We start from the raw sequence: 15510 nt of genomic DNA, 5'->3' as shown, positions 1-15510 counted from the left end.
ATCCATACCTTGAGCTATTCCTAAGCAGGGATTCACAGTATAGAACTGCTGGTTCTATCTTGGTACATTTTCCTTAGGGGACTCTAATATGGAAATTTACCTGCTCATTTTCTAGAGTCTACAATGGCAATCTATGCATCTGTAGCTGAGAAAGTGCCAAACCACACACCATAGGCAAATAGCCAATTTAGCAACCAAAGTCTAACACAGGACTTGGCACACAGGAATTACTGAAAAATTATTTGTAGACTACAGAGATCTCTACTAATATGCCAAGTACATCCAAGTCTGGGGTGGGTGAAGTAAAAAGAAGAAAATCTCAAATGATGGAATGAACTTTCATGTTCATATAAATTTATTTCATACCATAAACTGGCTCCACAAGCAATATTATTTCCAAACCAGTAACATTTTTTTATGTTCCCCTCCAAAGGAATATATAAGATAATCAAGAATGCTCAATTTTATAGAAAATAAATGATTTCAAAAAAAGTATCTATTGGTCTTTGCTTATGCCACTAATCACATTACTATAGAAGGATATATAACATATGTTATATAATTATAACATATTTTATATTTTATTTTTTATTTATATTTAATAACATCTATTTTTTTAAATGTTTGTTTATTTTTGAGAGAGAGACAGGGTGTGAGCAGGTGAGGGGCAGAGAGAGAGGGAGACACAGAATCTGAAGCAGGCTCCAGGCTCTGAGCTGTCAGCAAAGAGTCTGACACAGGGCTTGAACCCACAGACTGCAAGATCATGACAAGAAACGAAGTCAGACACTTAACCAACTGAGCCACTCAGGCGCTCCTATAATTATCATGTTATTAAATCATTATAATCTATAATAGAAAAGTTTAAAATACAGAATAGGGAAAGAAAAATGTCATCTACAATAAACAAGAAAAAAGTTTAAAATACAGAACAGGGAAAGAAAAATCAGATAGCCACCATTTAGCAAATTTCTTTATAGTCATTTTTCTTTGAACAGTTTTTATTACTTTTGCATGACTGTGATCATCCTGTATAAATACTTTTATATCCATTTTTTTTCACGTTAAACATTACATTGAGATTCTGCTGTATAATTAGGAGAATATCAAATTCAAAGTCAAACAATATTGTACAAGTAACAGGAATTCTGGCCTCTACTCAATCTCCAAGTTCCCTCCATTTATTTAACAGGTGTTTACTACAGGTGCCTATTTTATGCCACATGCAGTGTTGGGGGCTGAAAATATAAACAAAACTAAGCCAGAGTTCTTGTTCTCAAAGAGTTCTCAACTCAGCAATTATCCTCTGCCATTATAGAAAATGGGCTTATCTGTGTGAATTTAAAGCTAATGACATAAATGCTTGAAATCTGGCTATTTTCAACTTCACTCTTTTAAGGAAAATCACTATATACACAAAGATTTATCTCAAACAACAACTGAGGTTTTCCACATTTGATACAGCTGTATTCTTATCTTTCAGGTAAAAGAGCTGCAATTCTTTTACTCATTTTATGACATGTATTTTTCAACATTTATTGCAATTAGCACTCTATTGGACTTGAGATCAGTTGTGTTTTAGAAGCCAGTATAAGAGCTTTCATTTCCTCTGATGTAAATTTCAGATTATTCATCATACTTCCCCCCATCCTACCTATTTGCATGATTGATATATTTGTTTATGTGCAAATAAACAACCACAGCCTAGAGGTAGAGGAAGGAATGCAAATACTTCAATAAGTACAGATGCTTATAACCAAATATACAATGATCCACATGCACCTGGAACTATTTACATTATATGTAAAATATAACAGTTGTATCTGACTTTACTTCTCTGGAAAATCTTAAGCACTCCTTTTTTGCTAATTTTCTTTGCTACTTTCCAATTTAAGTCTAGTTGCCTAAATGGTGTCTCAAAGAATTAAATAAGAGATAAAACAAGGTATTGAGTCATAATTTCAAACCTTCTGAAATATACAGTCAGAAAATCTATTCTCTATTTGAGGATCCACTACTTACTAGTCACGGGAGTGTTAGCAAGGTATCATTAATGTAAGCCCCAGTTTTCTTATCCATAAAATAGGGATGGTGATATTCACACCATACTTACAGCATTAGTGCATTACTGTTGCAAAGCAAATCTTTGTAAAAATGCAAACACTACATAAGTGTTAGCAATTAGGTCTAAGGATCATTAATATATAACCATTTCTTAAAAAGGTCATTATAACCAAGTTTTATTTTTTGAGAGGCTCTGTCTGTTCCCTTACATTTACTTCTAAGTTGTCATAAAAGTTTTCAGACGAAAGGTATTGCGTTTTTCAGGAAGACAGCACCTGTAGTTTATCGAAAGGCATGCTGCTATTACCAAAAAGCTGTTGGCAGAAGGCTCCAGAGACATGCTTAGGAAAGAGGAAAAGAGAACTAGGGCAGCAAAACAAACTGGACAGTAACTTGAGTTCCTCCAGGGTTAATGTGGAGGCATGCCTACTAGTCTATGTCTCTCTACACTGAGAACCTAAAAAGCTGTTAGGATGTGGATCCTTTAGAGCATTTCAAGTTTTTAGGGCCTTAGACATGAAAAAGTCACTAATGATTTTAACGCTTGGAGACTAAAATGATTTTCTTTACCTACGCTCTGCCATAGCTAGCTAGGTCCCTAATTGGATTAAAAAAAATTTTTTTTTAATGCTTATTTATTTTTGAGAGAGAAAGAGCGAGCGAGCACATGTGTGGGGGAGGGGCAGAGAGAGAGAGAGGGAGACACAGAATCTGAAGCAGGCTCCAGGCTCTGAGCTGTCAGCACAGAGGCCTAAACAGGGATCCATCTTGCCACTGCAAAATCATGACCCAAACTGAAGGCGGATGCCCAACCGACTGAGCCACCCGGGGGGGCCCCTGGATTTGTTTATTATCAGACCTCCCAGGAAGCAGAAATCTACACACTATCACTGCAAATAACAGGAGTATAGGAGTTACTGTCTCCAAAGACCTAGCAGGCAGTAAAAGACAATACTTTGAAATGTTAGGTGTTGCTACTATCTTACAGAAAATACACATGCTTTATTAACAACTGAGTGGGAAATTATTCTCCCTCAACTGAAACTTATATGAAATGGGGGGAATCCCTGTCTTAATGTACTTACTTACTTATTTTTAAAGTTTATTTATTTTGAGAGAGTTCCCCACACCCCTCCCCTTGATGTGCACAGGAAGGGGAGGGGCTGAGAGACAGGGAGAGAGAGAATCCCAAGCAGGCTCCACACTGTCAGCACAGAGCCTGACTAGGGGCTCAATCTCACAGACCCTGAGATCGTAACCTGAGCTGAAATCAAGAGTCGGATGCTTAATGACTGAGCCACCCAAGCACCACCTAATGTACTTATTTAGACCAGTAAAAGTACTATCAAAGATTCTAGTGTCAGAGCCCCAAGACACAATGAATCAACAGATATAGTATGGATTCTCTCAAATAAAATCAAAATAGTAGCTGCCTCCCTCACCTGAATACCTATCATGAGTGTGTAAAAAAATAGGTTAACACCTTGCTTTTTTCCCACTTAACTCTCTGTCCCATTAACACATACCTGTCTCTCTCCTTCTCCCCCTCCCCTTCTTCCTCTCTTTCCTACATCATAATATTCCATTATGCAGATGCACCCTAGTTCTTCAAATACTCCCTGATTTCTGGAGACTTGTTTGCTTCTAATCATTTGCTATTATGTATAGTGCTTCAATGAAGCTTTGCTTACCTGGTTCTACCTATCCACAAAATAGATTTCTAAAAGTGACATTGCTTGGTCAAAGGGCAAAATGCATCTATAATTTTGGTAGATAGTGCCAGTTTCTGTTCCATAGGAATTGTGGCCATTTTGCACTGCCACCAAATGTGAGTACTTATTTCCTGAAGATCATTTATAAAAATATACATGCCTGGATTCCACCTCCCAAATTCTGACTTAGGAGATAAGGAGTCAGGCCTGAGTAGGCCTATCTTGAAAACGCTCTCCAAACAGCGTATCTCTAGTTGAGAATCCATTCTACAATGTACTCTAGTCTTGTTTACATTGTTCAAATCCAAAAGAAAATGTTTAACCTCCAAAGTTTATACCCCATGTCACTCATTCAATAAATACTTTTTGAGTACCTATTATGTGCTGGGCACTCTAGATGTCAAGGATATAAAGATATATAACAGTATCTATCATTAGAGTTTGCAGGGTGTAACAATGAGAAATGTCAATATATAATTAAGAGACAACATATAAGTATAGTGTTAGAGATATACATAGAATTTTATGGGAACACTGGAGAGGTACTTCGCCCTGACAGAATGCTAGAGGAGGCTTCCTGAAGGAGGTGCTCCTAGAGCTGAGTAAGAATTAACCAGGTAAAAAGAGGAAGAGGTATACAAGAAAGAGAGGGCATTCTAGGTAGAAAACAAAATATACAAAGTTAGGAAGTAAGAAACAGAAGGGATGTGTATGTATATACAGCTGAAGCATATTGCTAAAGCACAAAATACAACAGAATAGTAAGCAATAGGCTGCAAAAGTGGGCAGAGATCAGATCACTGCACATGTAGTATACCATGTTAAGATACTTGACCTTATTCTCTAGGCAAAGGAAGTCACTCAAGAGTTTTAAGGATGGAAGTGACAAGATCATATTGTTTTAGAATTATGGACAATGGACTGAAAGGGCATATAACTGGAAAAAGAACGATTAGGAAACTGGTACAGAACTCAGACGAAGGCTTGCATTAGGGCGGGGATTAAGGGGAGAGAGTACTAAAGGAATCTTAAGAGGTAAAATGTGCAAAATGCAGACATTAGGTAGGGGTGGAGGTAAATAAAGGGATGATTTCAAGGTATTATCAAACCACTTCCAACAAAGTACTGGATTTAAGCTATTTTTTCAGCAGCAGTGATAGGTTTACACTCAATCATGCCCTCTCACTTGGGTCTTGACATTTGTAAGGTCAGGGATAGATGTATGGGGCTGAGCAAAATGCTCGTGGGGAATTGGTAGCCTTCTCCTTTAGCATCATGCTCTAATCAGCTAAGTAAAGCAACCACAGGCAACCCCAACCGGCAAACATAACATTATATGACCATATCTCAGATGCACCCTTTCTTGTAATAACTCATCTACTGGCAAGTCTCTTGACTCCCATTTTTCTCTATGCCTGTTAAGTCAGTGACCGAGACAATTGCTGACAACACAAATAACTGCCAGTACAGGAACAACGTGTAGTTGAGGGGCAGCAGCATCAACAGCTGCTTTCCCAAAACTTAAGCCAAAGCCAAGTTTCACAACATCAACAACACGTTTTGGGCAATCTATAGGTCTATTACCAAATAAAGTCAAGCTCTGGAGGAGAGAAGATATGGAGAGAGTCCCCTTTGAACTGTTCCCATTCCCCTGATTTACGCAAGCGTAATGGCCCTGTGGAGATGGAACAGGAGAAAGTTGTGTGTAATCCATACTAACCTTGGTACTTGTCTTTTTCTCAGTTCCTAAAAACAAACTGAAAGGAAACCAAAAACTAAACAATCATCAGATAAAAACAAGTTCACTGTTTAGAAAGTCCATGAATGAAACACACACATACCCTCTCCCCACACACACACACGGTAACACCAAGGCTTACCTTTCTTTTATCTTCATCTGTTGATTCAAATTTGAAAGTAGCCCTATGCTGAGGGGGGGAAAAAAGGGAAACAATGTCATTTTAAATACACAGAGTTTTAATTGCAGCTATATTTAAAAGGTATCTTTGTAAAAATCTTGCCTTTCCATATCGTATTTCAACACTCGTATTGAAGCAAGAGAGATGGGCATGTAAGCAAATAATTATAAAGCAGTGTGAAAGACTACAGCAGAAAAACAGACAAAAGAACATAGAGTACCAAGCCACTAACCCTACCCAGGAAAATCTGGAATGCTTTGCATAGAGTACAGAGCATCTGAACTGGACCTTGGGGGATGAATAGGAGTTTTCCAGGAGGCAAATGGAAAGCACTCTAGAGACAGAAACAAAGACTCAGATGTGTGAAATGGTATGATATATTTGTGAAATAAACAGCTCTGCCAGAGTGAAATATAGGACATGTGAGGGGATGGGAGAGTAGAGAAAGAAGAGAATGGAAAAGTAAACTGGACAGAAATTTGGAAGGGTCTTCCAATGTTGCTGAGTTTGTACTTTCTTTTTCATATGCACTAAGAAATGATCAGGGAATTGTAGACAGGGAAGAGATTTGATAGACTGGTATTTCAGAAAAGTAATTCTGTAAGAATTAAGGTTTAAATTATGGCTCTACCACTAACTAGCAGAGCAAGTAACAAAATCTCTATCAATGGATTTCTCATGTGAATAGAGGGGATACCTAGTTCTCTGAGCTGCTGTTAGGGTTAAAACAGCAAAGGCATATATATATATACCATCTCAGTGCCTGGCACATAGTAAACACTCAGTAAATATTAGGATTATAATGATTATGACTCCAATGATATTGAGGAAAAAAATAACCAGAAGCGAAGAAAGTGTCATGACTCTCCTGAGATGACTGGCAACACTATATTTTCCACTCTGTAGCTTAAACAGAGGATGGAGTAAGTTGACTTGCCCACAGCCACAGAAACAGTGATAGGACCCAAAAATTGAGCACAAAATTTCTCATTCTTTTCTCAAGTTTTATTCAGAGGAACCTAGTGCTCTTATGAATCTTGAGTTTTCCTTTAAAAGCAATCTCCACTGAACATCTTTGTTTTGTCTGTTTTTTGTTTTTGTATTTTCCTCATTGGTCACACTGACATTTATTAGCAACTCATCAGGAGTTAAGTACACAAAGTACTAAAGATATCATCATTACAGGTGGTTCTGTGTCGTCAGCTTTGCAGAAGAAGCAATTTTTGAAATTAAGTGAGATGGAGAAATGCTGACAGAGAAGTGGTTCTGAATGTAAGAAATGGTCAGAGGGAAGACTGAGGTAAGAAAGAAGGGTTGTTTGAAGAAACTGAAGAGAGGCTGCTTCACATATGGTTTGCAAAACAATTAAAATAGATGATGTTAGGTGGTTAGATGGCTTGGATTTAAAAATTTATACCTAAACTGGCAGATAGGTGATAGGCAACCAAGGAAGACAGAGGTAGGTGTGAACAGTACAGCATTCTGGGAGAATTTCAGGCCAGATCAAAGGAGAGAGCAAGACTGAGGACATAAAGCCTTCTAAGAAATGGGCATCAATAATCCAGGTGCAAAACTGCTGGCAGCAGTATAAATTGACATAAACTTTAAAAGGGAAAGTAATTTGGCAACACATACAAGAAAACATGAAGATATTCACATCCTTTCACTCAGAACTTCTACTTGTAGGAATTTATCTTAATGAAATCATCCAGAAGGAGAGTAAAGTCATATATGTAAGCATATTCACTGCAGTGTTATCTAATATTATGGAAGAAAGAGACAACTGAATATCTAACAACAGGAGACTGATGAAATAAACTGCTGTGCATCCACCTGATAAAATATTATATTGCAATAAAAAAAAGATGGCTAAAAACCTCTGTTAACAACATGGAAAATTACTTATAATGGCATCAGTGGAAAAATAGTAAAACACCAAGCTAGATGTCTACAATGACAGTACCTACATATGTATACGGATGCATTAAAGGCTTGAGTGTTGAAATGCAAAAATAAAAGCAACTGGGGGCACTTGAGTGGCTCAGTCAGTGAAGCGTCTGACTCTGGATTTCAGCTCAGGTCATGATCTCACAGTGAGATCAAGTCCTACATTGGGCTCCTCGCTGACAGCACGCAGCCTGCTTCAGATTCCCTCTCTCCTTCTCTCTCTGTCTCTCCCCTGCTCATGCACACGCATGCGTGCTCTCTCTCTCAAAATAAATAAACCTTAAAAAAAATAATAAAAGCAACCGTACAGTGGAATATCTGGTGATTTTTTTTTGACAAAATCATTGTTGGTGCAGTATTTTTATAATTAAAAGGGAAATATTAAAAATAAAAGATAAACCAATGAATGAACAAGGAAAGAAAGAAAGAAAAAAGGAAGAACAAGTTGTAAATCTGAAGGCTATAACTGGGGAATTTATAGACCTGGGGTTTAGTAAAAACTAACTCTAGATAAAAGATAAAGAAACAACAGACATCAGGCTAAGGTTGTAAACTGAAGCTTAGTAAAAGTCCAATACAAATGAAAATAAATTGCACTTAGAAACCAAAAAACCTATGGCTTTTTTGCCATTATATGTGAAATATTAATTCCATAAATTATCTGCCATAAATGAACCTAGTCGCCAATACAGTGGTTCTCCTCAACTTTTTCTGGCATCTATGATAAAGGCATAGAGAAATAAATCATCTTTTGGAAAGATCTTCATTAAGTTATAAAAATATCTTTTAAACAGTTTCTACGTAGAATTAATCTTTCATGGTGAAAATTTTGAATAGTACCAAGGACTAAATTTTCTGTTGCTTTTAAATGCAAGGCTGATCCTCTCATAAAACCACAACGTTACAAAAAAAGAAAGAAAGAAAGAAAGAAAGAAAGAAAGAAAGAAAGAAAGAAAGAAAGAAAGAAAGAAAAGCTTTCAAAAGCCCTAACTAGCATGAGGGCTTAATTTAATTAGAAAATATACTGGCATGTGAGGCAATACAAATTGAATTTTGAATGTGCCAATCTATTCAGAAGCTCAACCCCCCAAGATTGTTTGGATCCAAAGATGTTGGCTTCTCTAAGGCTGGTTTCTTTTATACAACTTAGATCATACCTAACCTATTCAGTACTTCTAACCCTTACTCTCTCTCCTTTCTAAGGCTGAAAGAGAAGGGAAGGGGAACTAGCATTTCTGGCTATAAATACCTTTATAGAACTGCTAGCCAACAGTCAACCACCTCACCTTCTTTATGTGCTTAATTTCCAGATGAACAGGAGCAACAAGTCAAATATAAACTAAAGAGTAAAACCATTGTTCAATTTAGAGACCAAGTAAACTAGGAACAGCTCAGTGACACACCAGACTCACAAGGACTCCTCCCCATAGGTTTTTATATCCTATGAGTAGGCTCTAAAAAGCTCAGGCTCAGGAGGCAGACAGCAATGGGTTTGAGTCCAGTCCAGCTGCTTACTAAAAGTGTGACCTTGGTCAAGTTATTCAGCTTTACTACCTGTCAGAGTTTCCTTATCTTTTATGTATGGCACCTTGCACATAGCAGGTGTTCAGTAAGTGGCCACTATTGTTATTATAGCATGGCCTATGATGTGGCATCTGGCCAAATACCTATTAGAGAACTAGGAGTTATTTCATATTTCAGAAGATACACTCAAAAGTACTGATACAAGGGAATTAGCCTAACTGGGGTGGTGTGTGTGTACATGTTGTGCTGTATTTCACAAATAGAGGTTACTTCTAGAACTAAACACCAGTAACTGAGGTTACAGAATTTCAATCTGGAAACAAGAACAAGGTATAACAAAGGAACAACTCACTAAACATGCTCCTCTGCAAAAATGTGTGGAATGAGCTCAGAGTTGGAACTCAACCTCAAAGTGGAAAGCAAAAAGTCTTCTTACATGGTCCAGTATATTTACATACCCTATTCAAATGTGTAGACTGTATTTCTAGAACTGTCTCAATATTAGGTCCCGATCAATCAGGTTCTTCTAGCACATAAATGAAGACCTCACTGCTATCAGTGTTATCTTCCTCTCTTATGAGGACTACTCTTGGAGATCTACCTGATTGTATCTGAAATAACTTTTCCCTTTAATTTGGCCATAAATTTGCCACATTTCCAAAACGAAATCCTGTTGGAGCTTGTTATAAGGTAATTATATGCCCAGGTGGCTTTTATGGCTATCAAGCCACCTCTCTGGCTATCATTATAGTTGATGACTCTAGGCCTCAGTTTCTTCACCTATTAACTGAAGGGGATAGATCCAATTACCTTTGAGAGTCCTTCTAGTCTAAATAACTTGTGATTCAAGGAACTAAGATATTGTACACCTCAGAGCCCTTGATCACTGTTTGTTGTGATAATCATAATGAGGGTAACCAATCTCTCTATTAAATCTGTATCAGAGCAGGCCCTGAAGGAGGAGGAGGAGCTTGGACAGCCTAGACTAGAACAATACATACCTCCCATAATTAACAGCTCATTCTATAACTAGAATGGAAGTGATTAGGACCCAACAGTAACCAAAGAAAGTAATGTACTGGTCCTGAACACCTTTTGCTCTTCTGTGCTCAAAAACACAGAATAGACAGGGTAAAGGCAACATAAACCCACTTCTAGCTATGTGCCCTTGAGCTCATAGTCACCTTGTCTTTATGAACCTCAATTTCCTATTCCCCTTGCAAAAGAGAATACTTCTATCTCCCTCGTAAGTTTTAATATAAGAGGATTAGATGTGATGATATGTGCAAGTGCTTAGGACAGATAATACATAGTACATAGCAAGCACTCAATAAAGGTTAACAGGTGAATTGAGACAAATGGAAAAGATCAACCACTCTTCCTATTTGTTTTTTAATACTTCCCTATGTTGGGTCAACTTGTATTATGCCCTCGAGAAACAGACAAGTTTAATTTTTCCTGGGATAGTAGATCTTCCCTCTCCCCAGGATAACAAGAGTCAGTGAATGAAGCAAGAAGGCTCGAAAATTACAGTCTCTTTAAACACAGAAATCAGATGTTGTTACCTGGAGCCAGATAGGTAACTGTGGCTCTAAACATGGTACAAGGTATTTTGCTACCCATTAGAAAATGTAAGGGTCAAGGAAAATGAGAAGTTATGGAGTATACTCCCCAATTATTTTTATCAGGCTAAATCAACTCAGTGCTACATGTTTAATTCCTGCCTTTGTTGTTCTAAAGTTAGGGGTTCTTCTTCAGTGCCAGGCACTGTTTCAAGGGCTTTAGACATATAACTCATTTAATCCTGACAACAAATCTATGATGTAGGTACTATTATTGTCCCTGTTTGACAGGTAAGGAAATTGAGGCACAGCAAAGTTAAGTTAACTTGTCTGAGGCTACATGGATGGTTAAGTTGAAGATCAGAGTCAGGCAGTCTGGCTCCAGAGCCTGTGCTATGGCCACAAGACGTCTTGAGTACCTTGATCTATTAGAACTATAACTCACTGAGTAAACGCCTCCTAGGTGCCCTGTGCTCAGTGTGCAGCATTAAACTTCAGTTAATTAAAGGTGCATAATAAGTTAGGTAATATTATCCCTATTTTACAGATAAGAAAGCCATGACCCAGGCTTAAAATAACAAATCCATAGTCATAAAGCCAATAAAAGGCAGATTTGAACCAAGATTTATCTGACTCTAAATTCTACCTTCTTTCCACTATCTTGAGCCATTAAACATGCTCCTCTGCAAAAATCTGTGGAACGAACTCAAAGAGTCAGAACTCAACCTCCAAGTGGAAAGCAAAAAGTCCTCTTACATGGTCCAAGATATTGACATATCCTATTCAAATGTGTATACCATATTTCTAGAACTGTCTCAAATTCCGGCTTTATTAGAGAAATAAAGTAGCATAAAGAACCTCCTCCCCTAAACAATGACCCAATCACTTTCTCTGTACATGATTCATTTCTGTTCTTGGTTGGACTCCTCGATGCCCCACAATCACCTCTCATTCTAAACATTTCTCAAATCCGTTTTTTCCAGGTAAGAAAAATGAAGCGCACAGTGTTCAGCTACTTTTTCAGCATCTCAGACTCCATATCCCATAGAGCTGGGCAATTTAATTCCACCTCCCCATTCTTACTGCCAGACCACCGCAATCATACTTTCCCTTCCTATTCATCTGCCTCCAAGGTCTCTCTCGCCTTGAGGAGCAAAGCCCCACCAACAACATGAACCTCAGCGATTTTCTTGGTATGCTAGCCCTACCATAATCAGCATTAAACAGGAGAGCTCTTTCCTGAAGGAGCTGACTGACCCGGTTCGCATCAAGTCAGAGCATTCTGAGGCTTGGCCCAAAAAGTACTTCAGGAATAGCATCTTAAATAATATACACTGGGCATTACAACTCTAAAAACATTCCCAGTGTGAAAGGGGAGCTGGAGAGGTCCAGAACTTAAGCTCTGATAGCAGTTGGCCAGGAGCGGTGTACAGAAAGCAACCTGGAGGGAGATCAAGGAGGGGAAGAGGTAGACTCAAGGAAGCAAATCTGGAGTTCTAATCAGTTTAGTCTTGGAGGGAAGGAGAAATATTGAAGAAGGTGGTAAGATCCAGTTAGAGGTTTTTCCTCCTCCCGTCCCTAAAGAAGAAAGTTCCTACTGATTGCTAGATATCTGGCATATAGTAACTGCAAAATAAATACTAGTTGATTCAACACTATTTCTTTCTTTTGAGCATTAGTTTGTAGCTGCCTCCGATCTTTTTTTAAATCAAGTTAAATGAATATCATCTCCGTAATATGAACACCCATGTATCAAGTGAATTTCTCTCAAATTAGGCAGATATGCAACAATAAAGCATATTAGAAAGTGAAGGAGATGGGGCGCCTGGGTGGCTCAGTCGGTTAAGCGTCTGACTTCGGCTCAGGTCATGATCTCGCGGTCTGTGAGTTCGAGCCCCGCGTCGGGCTCTGTGCTGACAGCTCAGAGCCTGGAGCCCATTTCAGATTCTGTGTCTCCCTCTCTCTGACCCTCCCCCATTCATGCTCTGTCTCTCTCTCTCTCAAAAATAAACATTAAAAAAATTTTTTTCTCTCTCAAAAATAAACATTAAAAAAATTTTTTTAAATAAAAAAAAAAAAAGAAAGTGAAGGAGCTAAGATACGAACAGAACTGAATCCATCCATCCATCCTCCGAAACAAAGTAGCACAGTACTGTAGAAAGAGCAATTAGAAAACCGAGATTCGAATCGTAGCCCCATCTCTCAACGGCAACATTATCCTAAATGTCATTTGTGAAATGGGGAATACCACCAGTTCCTCACAGGGTTGTTGGGGAAGGTTCAATGGGAATGAAGGTATCTTATTTTGGGACCTTCTCCACCCAGAGCAGAACTGGCACCCTGGCAGGTCAATCGTACAAAGTGTAATAAAGCGCAGTGGTGGGCACGCAGCAAACACAGAAGCGGAAATTAGGAGTACAAGTCAGTCAAAGGAAGGAAGGTGCTGTCTCTCGGGTAAGACTTGGGGTTGAGTGTGTTTTCACAGAAGTGAGTGGTCAGTCATCCCTATAAAGTAGTCTTCTAAATGGAAGAATAAAGGTGTGCTGTGCTACCTTTTGAAGTGACCACGTAAAATTCCTGCAAGAAAAAGTAATGGAGAGCTAACGGTTCCTGGAGAAACATTCAGAGAAGTGGCTGGGATTTACAACAAGATACTTTTTACTGCAGAGCTGTAAAGTGGAAAGAACAATGAATGGTTTGAAGACCTAGGCTGGAGTCCCAGCTCCCAAGTATGACCTTGGGCAAGTTACTTAACTGATACAGAATCTCAATTGCAAAAGGAGATGAAACCTCACAGGACTGCTGTCAAGATTAAATGAGATACTGGATGGGAAAGCTGTTACCGCGATACAAAGAATAGCTATTGCTAGGAGTCTGAATCTCCCCCTACTTACAACATAGTATGCCCATGACCTTGGCGTGATTTCAGTTCTTAGCACCTCGGTTTTCTCATCTACAAAATGGGGAGGATGACACCCTCTACCCCGTAAACACTCTGAGAATCAAGTTAGACCATATATGAGACCTCAAGCTTTGAAAACTATATACTGCTATAGGTATAGAAAGAACTGCCACCGTGGCTGATGCGTTTTATGCTTAATCAAGAGCCGTGTTTAAGCACGGAAACACAGATTTTCATGCCATACAGGTGAGGAAGCCTCGCGTGCATTCATGCATCCAAGAGTGGGACACAGGGCACAGACGCACATCTACGGATTCTGGGGGTGTGACTTGCATGCTTGGGGGGGGGAGAACCGTGGGACAGTCGGCTGGGCCGGAATCAGAGGAGTGGGCGCCAGAGTGGGGGCAGGGGGATGCAGGATGCACGCACGGGAAAGGCTGGGGGCACAAACACGCATGCCCAAGCCGGAAACGTTTTCTGGGGGGGAGCAGCGCGCATCCCCGGAATGAGGGGGGTTGGGAGGGATGCGATGTGCAAGCCCCGAGGGCGGCCCGGGGGTGCTCTACCGCACGCCCGGGGCCAGGGCGCTTTACCTTATCGCTGTAATCCCTCAGGACCCGCTCGATAGCCCCCGCCTCGCCGGCCCGGACGATGTAGAGGGCGCGCTCCTCATCCATGGCCGCAGGTGCGGGGGAGCCGCGGCCGCTCAGCGCGCCCAAGCCGCTGCCTCCAGGTAAACGCCTCGCGCCCCCGCTCGCTCGCTCGTTCCCAGCTTCCTTCCTTCCCTCCTTCCCTCCCTCCCTCCTGCCTCCAACCCGCCAGCCTCCGCCCGGGCAGGGCCGACGTCACCGCCCCTCAACTTTCACCCCGCGACGTCACCGGTCCCCCAGCAACCGGCGCCTCGCGGCCGCCCCCGACAAGGCCCAGGACTCGATGGAGGCCTGACGAGCGGCCTGAGGCGAGGTCAGGCCCGAGGCCTCGCTTACTCTCCTGCCTCTCCCTCCCTCGCGGAAGAGTCCAGCCTTTTAAGTGGGCTTTCGCAGCCAGAACTGTTCTCTCCTGACCCTCCTCTATGAATCATTCTCCTCAGCTGACGAGAGCGACCCGGCTCTTCCCCGCCCCTCTAAAAGCCAGCAGCTAAACGGACTACAATTCCCTGCGCTCATTGGGGTCATTCCACTCTTCCATCTAATTTACTGGAGTACCGAATGGCATGCCGGGATTAGTAGTCATCCAGCGGGAAAAGACTTCCCGCCAAAGGCATGCTGGGAGCTGTGGTCCGGTCAGGGCCGGAAACGGGAGTCCCGCGGCAGCCAGAGGCCAGCGGCTAGCGACCAAGAGACCGTTAGGGGGAGGGTGTAAGCGTCTGCTCTGCCTCCTTTTTGTTCCTATCAGAGCTGGTTGTCCTGCTCGAGCCTTGGCCGGTCGGACAGGTTGACAGTCGGGGAAACTAGCACCCCTTGGTGGGAACTGTCAAACACCGGTTTAATTCCCTCTTTTTCTTGATTAGCGGTTTCGGTCTCTTTGAAATTCTTTCCTTCCTCCCCTTGTTTGCGGTCATGTTACGTATTCAGCTACAGTAATGTGGGAAATTGCAGGCAGTTATCTGGAGAAAAGGGGATTTTTTTTTTTTTTTTCCTTAGTAATAGTTGCTGCCACGTATCGCGTGCCGCGAGGGCTCCAGATTCAGCGTTAGGTCGTTGCCATATAGCTTCTGATTCTCACGACGTGGAGATTTTTCTGGAACCAAAGGAACCAGCATAGGTTAAGTGATATGTCCTGTGTCACAAAACTGGGAAATGGGGAATTAGATTAGATTTGAATCCGGGTCTTTCTCCAAAGGTGACTGCTCTCCGACTGCCAGTCACATACTACCGATG

General features: G+C 40.7%; 1 protein-coding gene across 5 annotated transcripts in view; it reads right to left on the bottom strand.

Moving 5' to 3' along the window:
- The window catches only part of RIC8B (RIC8 guanine nucleotide exchange factor B), a 103403-nt gene extending 88491 nt beyond the window's left edge, over positions 1 to 14912 (bottom strand). For all 5 annotated transcript variants that reach the window (XR_006220204.1, XR_006220205.1, XR_006220206.1 and 2 more), the window contains exons 1-2: positions 14224 to 14912; positions 5657 to 5704 (exon numbers count right to left, since the gene is read on the bottom strand). Coding sequence is in view for 2 of the 5 variants with exons in the window: in XM_042993095.1 (XP_042849029.1) it covers positions 5657 to 5704; positions 14224 to 14307 (132 nt within the window). In the remaining 3 variants the exon portion in view is untranslated. The remainder of the gene's footprint in view (positions 1 to 5656; positions 5705 to 14223) is intronic.
- Positions 14913 to 15510: the final 598 nt, after the last annotated feature.

The sequence above is a fragment of the Panthera tigris genome, chromosome B4, assembly GCF_018350195.1.
Source record: "Panthera tigris isolate Pti1 chromosome B4, P.tigris_Pti1_mat1.1, whole genome shotgun sequence".
In the NCBI taxonomy this organism is placed as follows: domain Eukaryota; kingdom Metazoa; phylum Chordata; class Mammalia; order Carnivora; family Felidae; genus Panthera; species Panthera tigris.
The sequence above is the reverse complement of the archived record's forward strand: the minus strand, read 5'-3'. Positions and strand labels throughout refer to the sequence as shown.